Genomic DNA, 14,239 nt, shown 5'->3' with positions numbered 1-14,239 from the left:
TGGGGTGGAATTGAGCCCACCACCTCTCACGGTTGAAAAAAATCGACCGTCCGAACTGACAAGGTTGTGTTATAAGTCCCTTCACATGAGCATAGAGTCTGATATGAATTAAAAAAAAATCGATTGTCCGAGCTGACAAGGTTGTGTTGTGCTATGTTATGTAGTCCCTTCACATGAGCATAGATTCTGACATTAATTAAGTATCGAAATCCAATTATTAGTTGTGTCACCCTGCACAGATCCAAATCTGAATCCATCACAACAGAAAATTTTCCTCTATATTCATCTTGAAAAAAGCTTCACATGTTACAACTATAAGCCCTTTAAACAATTTAGGCTCTCACTTTGTTTGCTTGAAATTAGGATTATACAACAGCAATTCCAATGATAATGGAACTTCATAAAAATACATCAAGAAGAGGCAAGAACCAAGAAAGCAGAGACATAGTTAGCTGGGTTTGGTTGCTGAAAGCATACTGAAAGGCCCGTTCCTTACACACGTAAAATCCACTAGCCCACAAGCTTTGCATAGATCTTTTAATTCACCTTCTGATAAAAATATATGGCTGCTTGATATTTGCCCAAAATTCTACAAGAGAAACAAATTATCAATTATCAGCACAAGTCCGTACTAAAGAGAGTTCAATTCTTGTGAACACCACCCATTAGGCAGGTTTAACAAGACCCACCAATTGATGGGTCCCATCTACATATTGACTTGATTGGATGGTAACCACCATCAAAGCTGAATATTTCCATTTTGTGGACTATTATTTGCAATTTGGTAAGAGAACAGTTGAGGTAGCATTCTATAACTCTGGACCATGTCAAGCCAATCTGTGCTAAAGGAGCTTAAAACTGAATGAGTATACCTGTCGTAGTATCCTCAAAACCGGTATGGCAGAAAAGAATCCATCGAGAATGTAGGTGGTAGCAACAAACACGCCTCCAGGTCTTAGAACTCGACTTATTTCTGCTACCTACAAAACCATAACTGCCAGTTTATATAGAGAACATGCTGGGCTCACTTAAACTACCAAAGAGAAGGATCTCAAGTCTCCTCAGAACTATTTAGTTAAATTGGTGAGGTTTGAAACTGAAATTTGTCCATAAACACGCAAACTTTTCTAATCTTCCATATGTTTTGCTTTTTGGTATTTTCTAATCTTCCTTGAATTATTGAGTCAAATTCCCGACTTATCAGTGATGTTACTTTTGACCAACAACAAGAACAAGAAGCATGCAAACTTTGACAGATGGTATCACCCTACATAGAATAGAGCGGCAGAAAAGAATGTGTAGTAAGGTTTTGAATGAAGCCCTCAATACTACTTTATTTGAATCTTTATTCTGATAGGCTTCAAAAAATAAAACAACCATTTTAGTACTCCATGTTCAAACTGAAGGACTTCCAATGCTGGCTAAGGAGAAGAGAGGGAAGGTGTTGACATAAGAGGAAGAAGGGAAGTCAAAAAGATAAGGTTAAAACTAAGATAAAAATTGAATCGAAATTGCCACACATGGGCAGTTGAACTTGGAATTAAAATAGGTCAGTTAGCACAAGTAGCCCACCTCATGTATTTTTACCTATAAGAATAGACGGTTAAACTTGTCTCAGAATAGCATTTATGAAAGGTAATTTGTGGAGATGTTGAAATATGGGAGCCAAGCTGTGCATAGTTATAAGCAGTAAAAATAAAATAAAATAAAATAAATATCATGTAGAAGATCAAACAGACTCTAAACCCAAACACTAGAAGTAATACTTGGGTTAATTATTCTACTTATTGGTGAAGCTTTAAGTTGCTCAGATATGAAGATGGGTTACAGAGCTTTACTCAAAATTAAAATAAATAAATAAACAAAGAATATAAATTACACAAATCCATAATAAGGGCATTGGAGTATGACTAGTGCAGTTTAGCCCATTAAACATGTTCATGCCAAGCTTTAAACATAGTTTACGAGCAATAATAATTTTCACACACCGAATCTGACAAAATTTTGAACATTTACACATCTTTGCATTAAAGAACAAACAACAAAACCATTAGTAGTGAAAAATTATCAACACTCACTGGAAAACAAGGAAAATGTACAAGTATCAATGATTAGTAATTCAATAACAAATTGTGTTGATACAAATACACTAAGCAAAAGCAAAATAATGCTTACAGCAGCAGACGGTGAAGGCCAACAGTGCAGTGCAGCACCAGCATGCAAAGCATCAACTGAATTTGAAACGAAAGGAAGTCGAGAGATATCAGCTCTGACCAAGATTAAGTTCCTGCAAGGCAACAAGTATTACCACATCATATATAATCTAATAAACACAATTTTACCCTTAACAAAAAGGTATTCCTACTAATAGATTAATCAAAACAACTTTCAGAAAAATTGAAGCCAGAACCTATATATACTGAGAAATGAATTCAAATTAGTAAGTTAAAGAGTACTCTTTAGGGAAGCCTTCTTCCTTCTTAATGAATTCATAGCACTGTTGCAGCATGTTCTCTGAGAAGTCTAGAGCAACAACAAGAGAAAACAGTCCACTCTTGGTGAAAAGTCTTGAAAATAACCCGCTTCCACAACTGGCATCAACTATGTTTCCACCTAAAACAGGCTTAAGGTAATCTTTGGCCATTTCAAACTGTAACCAAATTATTAGATTGTTAACTAGAAGGATCCGTGGAAGCATAAGTCACGTGGGTGAGCAGAAATAGCCATTGACATGTTAAAAATACGATAGAAACCACCATGACTTCATCAATAAGCAGCAGGGATGATGAATAAGCACTTAAAATTTCTCAAAAAAATAATTAAATATCAAATCATATATTGTAGATTTACTAGAACATCAGATTACCTCTTTCTCGGGTCCAGGAAATCCACCCCATATAAAATTTTGACGCCATCCCCTCTCATAGAGAAATGATACCAGTGGAGTCCTGTTTGAAAAAATGATCTTCATCTGTTAGAAGGAAGATATAAGTTGAAAGAAAAGTAAGGTTCCTCCTATACTAGTGAATAAATTTCTTCTTGTAGAAGTTTATACGATTTAAATGGGGAGATGTACAAAGATGGCTTCGTGTAGTCTGAGAAATATATAAAGATAGTTTATATAGTTAAAACCTCTACCTGCACCCAAAGGTTGGGTGAAGATAGGGATCATGCATACATGCATGTGGTATTAATTTATTTAGAAAACATAAGATATTGATAGAGAAAGTTGGTGTTTATGAATTTCTCATAATAATATTTCTAATCATTGTTTCCAAAATAGAGGCCCAAGTATGTAATATTTCACTGATTCCAACACCATGTTGTTGCTTCAACACAGTTCAAACAACGTGGATTGTGAGACCACACCCAGCAATCAAGTTTCGGTAAACTAGCGAGATGAACTCGCACCTGAAAAGTTCCGTTGAAGGAGGTGGAAATTCACTGTACTCCTTGGCACCACTAGATACTGTCAAATCAAGATATACTTCATTGCTAAAGTAAGATTTCTTGCAAACGTTGCATTGGAAGCTAGAAGTAATTGTGGACTCTCTGTAGCAAATTCACCAATACAACATAAAATAATTAATGCAGGCATGATGAACAAAGAACAATTAACGTACGGAATTTCAGATTGATATGGAAAAGAATGATGATTTAAGAAAATGCCAAGATGACATATAGGCAGCATTTTCCTACTGCCACGATTAGAAGACTTACGCTGTTAAGCTTGCATCTCTGTTCTGTATCAATAGGTCGTAACAAATGGGACAAGCCAATATATTTTTCTTGATGATCACCCCCTTTTCATTTGAAATAATATCCTATATGAAAAACAGGATAATGAGAATCAATTCAAAACGGTTAAGGTGGATAACTTTTTTCATGGGATTATGAAAATAAAAGACAATAAAATAATCTCATCATCTCATAATTCTGTGGCAAATTCCATCAAATGGGTCATTAACGTTTACAAAAAGTTGATAATTGTTAGGGGAGAACCCCCGATAGAAATATATCCAAGAAGCCAAACCAGTCTTGAACTAATTGAACCTATCTGCTTGTATTTGTGTGTGTGTGTGTGTGTGTGTGCATGTGTGTTTTGGACGGGGATAAGCTGGACTTAAACCATGATCCCAAAGTTACATTGCGAACCAACGAGTGTTGGGCGTAGTGGCCAGGGCCTCCCTCCAAAAAGGGAGAGGTCATGAGTTCAAGCCCCCTCGTTGACCACCCACAGAGATTTATCTTGGCTTACTTGGAATGGTGGTTTGGGGGGATTTGGGTAAGATATGGTGCTCCAAGAGGCCAATTGCCTTGCCCCTGCTAGTTGGGCGCCTACGGGTCTGGACACCCCCATCATAAAAAAACAAAAAAAATGACAACAACAACAACAATAACCTTGCATTGCAATATGTCCGCCAACTGAGCTATGGGTCTAATAAGCCCAATCAAAACTAAAATGTCCCTTTCCCAAAAACATGAGCTGTCCAGGCTCTTGAGACAACCAACCCAACTTTCAACCAAGAAAGTTGACGTCAACCCATATAATCACTACTTTTCACATTAGTAGTGTGTATGTGCTTGTGTCATAATCCTTTCACTATTAGTTGGGTCTTATGGAAGCGAAAAAAAACGCATTTTCAAGAGGAAGGAGTACGCCTTTCATGAGATCATCATTAGTATTCTTGAAGCTAAGATTTCCTTTTGAATTGGGAGATTGATTGTGATGAGATGTTGAAGCTTTGGGTGTGGCTTTGTTATGTCTCCTGTCTAAGGTGTTTTGAATTTTGATAATAGATCTTATTTTCAATAAAATAAAAATAGAAAAAAAAAGATCTAAAAAGTGTTAAAAGAAATATAATATATAAATTATCATGGTTATGCCAACAGACGGTTGAATTAGGTTTCAAGATCCATGTCCAACACCTTAGAAAATTAAGTCAAAGTGGGGATTACAACGATCAAATTCCCATTCAAATATATAAGATTGAATCAAACAATAAATTACTGGAACACAAACTTTTTTTTTTCTTCTGAATTTGGTCCCTCGAGAGACGCATTAAGAGAAGAAAAGGGGTTTCTGTATTTCAACAAATGTAAATGAAAATAAATTACAATTTAATCCAAAGAAGTCTAAAACTCTCAAAATCCAAATATTAGAAGAAATAAGATACGTACAGGTTTTGTTTGAACTTCGATGGTATTGGTAGTTGAAGAAGCTCGAATTTTTGTGCGAAAAGAGGTCCAACAGTTGGCAGATTTAACCGTTTTAAGAAAGAAATACGTCTTGAATTACTATTTGTACTAATCCAACTCTGAAGAAATACAGTTGAGGAATAACTAATAACTGTCGTCATTCCTCTCTCTCTCTCTCTTTCTCCCTTCCCCTGCTTTTGTGTGTCAGTATGCACCGAAGCAATAGATCACATGAGAGAGAGAGAGAGAGAGAGAGAGAGAGAGTAAGAGCATCAAGTGGACGTGTTTAACTTCAAGTCACAAACATGGTTTCGATCCCATGTTAGTCGGATCAAATTCGGGTTCGCAGTAAGCCAGAATAAATGAGTGATAATTTGATATTATTAGAGGGCTACTATTGCCACACCAACTTTTACTAATGCCACACACCAATTTTTATGTAATTCATCAAAGAATTGTACACAGTGATGTGGCATTAGTAAAAGTTGGTGTGGCAATAGTAGCAATCTAGTATTATAATATTTTCTTATGATGCAGCATACATTATAATATTATAGAGTAGGTGGCACCTCATAATATTCCATGTGGAATTTTGGGACCAAATGACCCTCTATATGGATATGTGGTCCATCCCTATGTGATCGAAAATCATAGTGTTTGATAACTTGTATCCACTGGATTGAATCTCTAGAAAAAGTTTAAATCCAACGAATAGAAATCCTTCTTAAGACAATGCTAATATCTATAAATTCACATCACCAATCAAACCAATCTTTTGTGTATAGATTTATCAAGGGATGAAACACATACATGCATGTAGTTAGTGGGTCACTAACATAAAATGGGTGCCACCTGACCTTGGTTAGGACTGGGGACACTTGATTGGATCATTATTCTATTCTATTATATTTTATTGGAAAAATTACCTAAAGTATCCCGATGGAGGGATTTTTTTTCTAATTAGATCTTAAGTTTTAAGACTTCTCTTAATAGTCCATTTAGTAAAATTTTTATTTTTAATCGGTCTTTAAACCTCATGCTGCACATCTTTTACGATTAAAATGTTGAAACTGCCCTTATCATTTGAGTTCCCTGTTTTCATCTAAAAATATTGTATTTTCGATATCCTAATTGAGTTTTAGAGACTTCATTCCGATGGAAAAGATTTGAGAAGGAAAAAGAAGTCCCAAGCATTTTGAAGATGTATGTAAAAGGTTTTTTTTTGACTTGAAATCATCTACACAAATCGTTATATCAAGTTTTTATTTGATCTTTCCATGTATTTTAATCGAAAAACAAAAATGGGTGGGTTTTACCTACATTGAGCTCACAATTTTTTTATTTTTGAGTTTGACATTTTTTTAAAAATTTGTCGAACTCAACAATAAAAATTGGTGAGCTTAACAATAAATAAAATTGGTGAGTTCGACAATAAATAAAAATTGATGAGCCTGTGTTCGAGTTTTAAAATTCTTGGTTGAACTTTTCAATAAGAATTCGGATTTTATGCACTCAAGATGAAAGAGTGTTTAAATTCCAATCCCAAACCTTAAATATCACTGCATAGATGTCTCCCTCGTCCTTGGATGTATACAATATGGATTCTTTCAATAATTTGTCAAATTAATTTAATAATCCTTTTTTATATTAATAATTTTTACAATAATAAATATAAAATGAGATTTTGTCATTAAAACATTCTTTAAAAAATTATAACAAAAACACGTCTTACCATGCAAACGACTCATACCATACTGATGGGCTGGAAGCTAAAAATCTAGATAGAATTGAATAAGATTTATGTTGCCGGCCCCAATTGGCAAAGATGATAATGAATTAAGACTGAGTTGCTGAAGGCCTTGACCCAAAGCAATAATGGGATAGCTCCATCAAGCCCAACCCAAAATCAAGTCGGGCCCATCCAAGTTACACTGGTGCATTGTTCAACCACAATATATATTGATGGTGATGTGGTCATTGAGAGCCTCATATTTTTTTTGTGAGACATTTAATGGTTTGATTTATGGTCTACGTTCAAGACCTCCCCAACAAGGCAGAAGCGACTTTGTTTCCATCTGTTTATCAAAAAATCAGGAAATTAGTATAAAAAAAAAAGAATCTAATAAAATCAGAAAAAATCAAATATTATTTAGAAAATTTGATATATATTTTTTTAAAACATCATTGATTATTTTCTCAAATTTGATCATCTGCTAGACTTGTTTTTATTATATTAGAAAATTTCTTGAATTTATTTTCAAATTGATCTTGTTGAATTAGCATTGAATCCAAAATTATTTTTTTTCTGTTAAAAAAATTCTTGAATTTATTTTCAAATTAAACTTGTTGAATTAGAATGATTGAATCGAAATTTGATTAGTATGCCTGCGATACTGCTGATTGAAAGGACTCATATATTTTCAAAAAGAAGAAATGGACGCAAGACGAAGGCGACTCACTGCTTGCCACCCTTTAATTAATTTTGGTGAATGGTCAGTCATGGCCATGGCCTGGAGTGTCGCTCCAGAAAGACCTTCAACAACTATGCGTTTACAAATTTGGCGAAATGATGGGAACCATATACCCCCCCTGGCCCAAAGCTGATTAAATGTGCTGTCCCTATTCAAATAAAGAAGTGAAGCCTAATAAAGTTTTCTGCTTGTAAACAATTAAATAAAGTCTATAAACTTAAATTATTATTAGATTCCTAGATGATCATTCATGCTGATACTAGGATCATGAGCTCATCACATCTTTTGAATAAGAAAAAAAAAAAAAAGGAAAGAAATATTTAGATGAACGTCTGTGATCAATCATTGTGGACAAATATGTCACCCATTTTACAATGAATGGTTATGATATTCTTGAAATATCTAAAATGCATATATTATAAGAGAGATTTTATTATCACACCACTCTAATTCATATTTAAATCACTAACAAATTAGCACACATCTTGGGGTGGTGTAAGCAAAACTTGGTGTGACGATAGAAACTCTACATTATAACAACTTAACAAACAGTAGGAACAAATGTTAGGATTAAATATTTAAAATTATAAATAAGTTGTTCTCCATTTGTGATTAGTTGTTACAAATCCTTGAAATAGATCGAAAGTTATATTTAAATTTCAAGAATCGAACCAAATTGATTGGTTCTTTAATTTCTTAGCCCAAAATCAAACCACAACTTGTTCCAAACCGAATCAAATCAAATCAAAACGATTTATTTCGTTCGATTCTTGATTTGAATCAGACAAAATTACACCCCTATTGATTATCCATTTGTCATTCACTACATAACATCATCAAAATCTATTTCAATCTCTATTGAAAAATTCCATCAAGCTAAAAGATATAAGAAATAAATATTTTTGGTACTTTCAGAGTTTAAAAAAGAACAAATTCCCCCAACTTGTCGATCAAATTATTGCCTAAAAAGTTAGGGAGGATTTAGAAAGAAGATCCTCACTGGGTGCATTAAGTAATTTTTACTAAAATAAATCTGACAACCAGATGGCAATTGGTAACAAAGTGGGCCCATAAATTTTAAGATCCATCATTTTACAGATCAACATTTGTGAAAGCAACCGATCAAAAAACAAAAAAACATTTGTGAAAGCATCGTTCACTTTACCATATGTGCTTATGTTGTACGCTAGCAAATCTTGAATCACTTGCACAAGTATTATGGGTATTTTCGTAAATTCCTCTCGTAACAATTTTGGTTGTTGTTAGTTGTCTCTAATCTGGAATCAAAGACGACTTGACACTTGGTTTCAGTTTGACAAAGCCGGTCAATTCCTTTTCCCAACTGACATCTGCCTATCACTTCCGGTTTATTTAATTTTAAAAATTCAAATTAAGCAAGAAGAGATATATCCTGTACCGTACGATGTTGGATAGCTATCCAAAGCCGTGTATCCTTTGCATGCCACTTGACATATAGCTTTGAATCATCAACCATAAAATGATCATAAATTTTGTTCAAGTAAATGATTTTTTTTTTTTATCAAAATCATGTGTTTTAAAATAGAGAGATGTTATTGGCACCCCAAATTTTACTTATTACACTCTAATTTCTTAAATTATTTATAACATCTCAACTAAAGATCTAAGCCAAATCTTCAAATATTACAAAGGTTTGGTTTAAATTATAATCTAAACATTATAACACTTGTTAAAGAAAATTTCATATTATTTATGATTATGATTAGGCTCATATAAAATTCTAAATCTTAAAAAATAAAAAATCTTGCAAAAAGAATGAACAAACTTTTATTGGCACCCCAACTCTAAACTCTTATTTGCAATCATTCATTTCTTTTCTTTATTTTTTTATTTGGGTGCAATAAGTAAAAGTTGGGACCAATAGCAACTCTCTTTAAATTATAAAAAAAAAATCAGAATTTGATTGATAGATAATTTCAAGAAAATTTGTAAGTGATTTTTTATTTTTATTTTTTGATTTCTTTCTTTATTTGGCTACAATTTTGGAAGAGTCTTTACAACAGATTAACGTGCAAGAGGGATGTTGGTGCGATGAGCTTTTGTTACTTTTGCAAGATGCACAAGTGAGTAGAGGATTATTTTCTAATTGACAAATTTAAAAAGCAAGAAATCGATTTATCTCTAAAATTCATAACCAAGTAAGCAAAGAGATCCTTATTTTATTTTTGAAAATATTTAAATTTTGATGTAAAATTTTCAAGGAATTCACATAAATCTTGGTGATCTTTTATGGTCTTTATGTCAATTTTCTATTTTAATAAAAAAAATTGCTTATATAAAATAAAATAAACCAGATGAGGGGAAAATGAGACATGGAGTTGAGTAGCTAAATTAACTCTCTGGAGTATATGATATTAACCTCATAATGACGAGAGAAAAAAGAGGACAACCACGTCATTTTCGAAGATATTTTTTTGTGCGTGAAGAGAGAGAGAGAGAAAAACGCAAACCCAAAACTCGAAAGGAAGCAAAATAAGTCCAAAAGAGGGAGAGGGATTGATTTAGAGCAGAAGAGAGGAAATCTCTCTAGACCTTTTTTGCGTTCTGTTCTTCTTCAAAGACTCCAACTTAAGCAATTTGAGCTCAAAAATAATTTTATTTTGTAATATATTATGGAGAGAGCAACTCCTGCGAGGAAACCTCACACATCTACTGCAGATCTACTCACATGGTCGGAAAATCCTTCAGCAGATTCTCCGTCGATCGGTTCACGTCCGGCGATCCGTAATCATCAGGTAATTGTTTTCCGGCGAGAAATGATGAATTTTTCAGAATTTGTTTTACTGGTTTTTTGGTGAATTAGGGTTTCTCTTTGTGGAAAATTTCAGCCATCCGACCGAATCAGTAAAGTTCTTTGCGGAGGTCAAGTTACTGCAGAAGAGGCAGAGAGCTTGATGAAACGGTGAGATCTTGATCTGTTTCTTTGGAGCATTGTTTAGCATTCTTTGATTTAAATCAATGTGCTTTTAGATCTATTTGAGAACTAAAATCTTTTCGATTACAACGTTTATAGTTAAATTTTGATCAGTTTTGTAATTTTATTATCGATCAGCTGGTTGAGGATTTTAATTGATAAATAGCGACAAAGATCTCGCTGTGAATTTTGATCTGATCTTGTACAGATATTAAATCTGAATGTGGAAACGTGTGACCACAAGATTAATGACCAGATCGGTGTCTTTAATAGTTAGATATGTTGGAATTGTCTTCATTATAGCATCATTTCTCCTCTCGAGCTTTCTTAGTTCTTTAGTAGTCTGTGAGATAGTTAACATGGTCTTCTACTTCTTTTTTTTTGGGGGGTGGCACTTTGTCCAATTTAGTTCCTATTATATAATGACTAGCTGAGAATGGCTTCTGGTCAAATGTAATAGACTCTTTAAAATTTTCTTATGATTAGTATTGAGGTCTGTTTCTATCGCCATATTTGTCCCAAAATTAAGTTTTTCATTGTAAAAGTTCTTAAAAATATATTTTTGGTGGTTAAAAATTTTAAATGGAAAATGTGGGTCTTTCCATTTTTTCCTCTCCGTAATGGATTAGGTTTAAAGATTTATCGAAACATGCTTCAGTTGCATTGATGAGAGATATTCTGTCACGTTCAAAATTATTCCTTTTCCCCCCCATTTAGTGAAGTTTTTTCGCTCCAAAATTTTCTGATCTATAACTGACATATGTGAACAATTTCAACCATGGGTCAATCTTTTTTTTTTATATCATGTAATTTGTTTGTTTTGGTTTTTATCCAAGTTAATTCACTGAAAACAAAATAGGTAACATCCCCAAAAGAAGTACATAATAGGTAACGTTTCATAGAATCAATCCATGTCATCATGTGGGACTTTTATGTGTGAATTTGCTGACATGTTGGCTCATCTGCTTTAATATTGTCGCTGATGAACGCTTTTTGAGTATGACGCATCTTATGGTGTTTGCACTAGTAAGTCGTCTTCTAAATGTATATTTGTACACTTTTTCTATAGCCTATACAAAGCCACAATAAATATTTTAACATGAATTAGTGATTTTGGAAAATACAACAGGGAACCGATTAATTTCAAAATATTGATCTACTCTCAGTCTTACTAATATTCTAATCAAACTGTTAGTTGTGACTTTTGAATGAGAATATCGTCTCTCCCAAGTGAATGTTGGTCCTAAAAGAGTTTCTATGGCCATTCATGAATGTTTGTGATAATCAATAAGAGGAAAACTTGTATGGGAACCAAAAATAAATAAAAAAGGACTTGTTTCTACCATAAGTTGACTCATAGGATACAAACAAGTCAGCTTGAGTGGGGCCAATTCAGATGATCTTGAGTGATTTGCCATACACACTTGGCTCAAATATTGTTTGCAAGCCTAGCCATAGGTGATTTTAGGTACTTTACCATGTACACCTAGAGTTATGTCTTGTTGGCAAGTCAATTCATTCATGGCCAAAACCCAATGGATTACATGTTTCTCTGTCATTTTTTAAGGCCCGGTTAATCTGTATTCATGCTTCTTTCAGGAAACCGTGTTCAGGGTATAAACTGAAGGAGATGACTGGTAGTGGTATCTTTGTAGATGATGGTGAAAATGGTTCAACCGAAGCTGGCAATGCCAACCAAGCCTCTAACAAAACAGGATTACGTAGTTATCAGGTGTCTTTTTATTTTTTTGTTTCTGGGATTTAAAGACTCAATGAGTTTGTGGGGCCCTCTGGTCCTTTGTGATAGCTATTTTACTTACGAGTACTTATGTTTTGGTGTCTCAGCAAGCTATTGGTGGAATCAGTCAGATCTCATTCAGTGCTGAAGAGAGTGTTTCTCCCAAGAAGCCAATCTCGCTCCCTGAGGTGGCAAAGCAGCGAGAGCTAAGTGGGACACTGGAAAATGAATTAGAGGCAAAGTCAAAGAAGCAAACATCAGATGTCAAGTGTAAAGAGCTTAGTGGGCATGACATCTTCGCTCCTCCTCTTGAGATCCTCCCTCATACATCGGTCTCACGCTCCTTGGAAACTAAAGAAAGCAAAGACATGGGGGACCCTGCACCACGAAATGTACGCACATCTGTCAAAGTCTCTAACGTGAGTCAGTTTATTGCGTGGGATGGGAATGAATATTTCGACTTTTTTTTTACTTTCTGGCTGGAAGGATTGTTTCTATCAATCCCGACATGCATTCCTTTCCCTATAAATAGTTTTTCCTAATCTTCTAAAGTGCATTTTGCTTGTTTATGTGCATGTATGCAGCTCGTTTATTTTCTCATATTTAGCAATCCAAGTCTTAACAGTGCTGTTGTTGTGTGTTTTGATTTTAAAGCCTGCGGGGAGTCAGAGCAACGTTATGTCGAGCGAGGAAAGTCCAATGAAGACATCAAAGAAGGTACACAATCAAAAGTTTCAGGAGCTAACAGGCAATGACATATTCAAAGGGGATGCTTCTCCAGGGCCGGCTGAGAAGCAAATGAGTGTGGCAAAACTGAGGGAGATGAGTGGCAGTGACATCTTTGCTGATGGGAAGGCATCGTCCAGAGACTACCTGGGCGGTGTCCGTAAGCCCCCTGGTGGAGAGAGCAGCATTGCCCTGGTTTAAATTTATTTGTCTAACTCTCATTCTTCACTATTACTATTACTATTACTCTATGATGATGCTTTAGTGTACTGTTAATCCTAGTGGGGGAGATGCCTTTATATAATAAGTGACTGATGAAGAGTTGATGTGCATGCCCATGTTAACTGGTACTATTGTACTTCGTTTTAGAGGGTCTTAGTTTTTAACATCCAAACCAGGACAACAGACCACGGGCTAGTTGTTTATTTTTTATTTTATCTTGTGTTTTGATTGTTGTTTTCAAGTGTGCATGGTGGTGGGTGGCTTTCTAGATTCAGATATTGCTGGTTAAGCTTTCTCTTGTGTTCCAATGGTATGCATTTCAAATAATCTATTTATAATAATATAAAATTGGATATCATTTTTTTAAAATATATTTACTTAACAAGTAATAAAATGTGTCATGAGGCAATAATACCACAATTTTTTGTAATTTTTTCCCCTGCACCTGTTTCTTCCCTAGTTGAACATGAAAATGGGAGTAGTGCCCATCCAAAGTGGGTGGGCCCATTTTGGCATAAGCGAATCAAAGGCATCTTGTATTCGAAAGGATAGACGTCTAGTGGTTGAGGGGGGCTCAACTGGTTTTCGACCTCAAGAAAGATCTTTGAATAGTTGTTCAAATGGATTTTAAATCCAAAGGATGTTTTTAGTTGGTTTCGTACCATAATTGATTTTTGTTTCTTTTGAGACAATTTGTCTTTATCCATGGGTTACTCAATTTGTTTTTTTTTTTAGCATGAAAAGGATTTAAACACCCTTTGTCTTCAAGCATTGGTACCAAAAAAAAAATCAGTGTTAATCCATTGTCTTCAACTTGGATAACTTTTTATACCAAACTTCAACCTCAAGATTCCATCTGCTTCAACCTTTCAAAACTTAAAAACCATATAGGTTATGTGAAAAAAGTTTAAGATGATTGATTTTTGTATT

The 14,239-nt window shown here is 34.3% G+C and overlaps 2 protein-coding genes across 3 annotated transcripts; one reads left to right on the top strand and one right to left on the bottom strand.

Annotated features, from left to right (window-relative positions):
* Positions 1-256: 256 nt before the first annotated feature.
* On the bottom strand, positions 257-5,295 carry LOC147402733 (S-adenosyl-L-methionine-dependent methyltransferases superfamily protein; the record flags this gene model as incomplete). The annotated part of the gene is made up of 8 exons (XM_086438064.1): positions 257-589; positions 873-980; positions 2,176-2,287; positions 2,457-2,650; positions 2,867-2,948; positions 3,412-3,552; positions 3,721-3,824; positions 5,182-5,295. Coding segments are annotated over 8 exons (996 nt in total), but the record flags the coding sequence as incomplete, so codon positions are not given.
* Positions 5,296-10,139: 4,844 nt separating this feature from the next.
* LOC147402732 (uncharacterized) lies at positions 10,140-13,550 on the top strand. Of its 2 annotated transcripts, none has more exons than XM_086438061.1 (5): positions 10,140-10,444; positions 10,538-10,611; positions 12,223-12,355; positions 12,469-12,780; positions 13,016-13,550. In XM_086438061.1, exons 1-5 carry the CDS (start codon positions 10,322-10,324, stop codon positions 13,286-13,288), a joined length of 915 nt encoding a protein of 304 aa, XP_086294187.1. In that variant the 5' UTR covers positions 10,140-10,321; the 3' UTR covers positions 13,289-13,550. The 2 variants fall into 2 exon arrangements, with proteins under 2 accessions (XP_086294187.1, XP_086294188.1); XM_086438062.1 differs by having other exon boundaries at positions 10,141-10,444; positions 12,469-12,753.
* Positions 13,551-14,239: the final 689 nt, after the last annotated feature.

The sequence above is a fragment of the Akebia trifoliata genome, chromosome 4 (genome assembly GCF_017979445.1).
Source record: "Akebia trifoliata isolate Shusen 1 chromosome 4, ASM1797944v1, whole genome shotgun sequence".
Lineage (NCBI taxonomy): Eukaryota > Viridiplantae > Streptophyta > Magnoliopsida > Ranunculales > Lardizabalaceae > Akebia > Akebia trifoliata.
The sequence above is the reverse complement of the archived record's forward strand: the minus strand, read 5'-3'. Positions and strand labels throughout refer to the sequence as shown.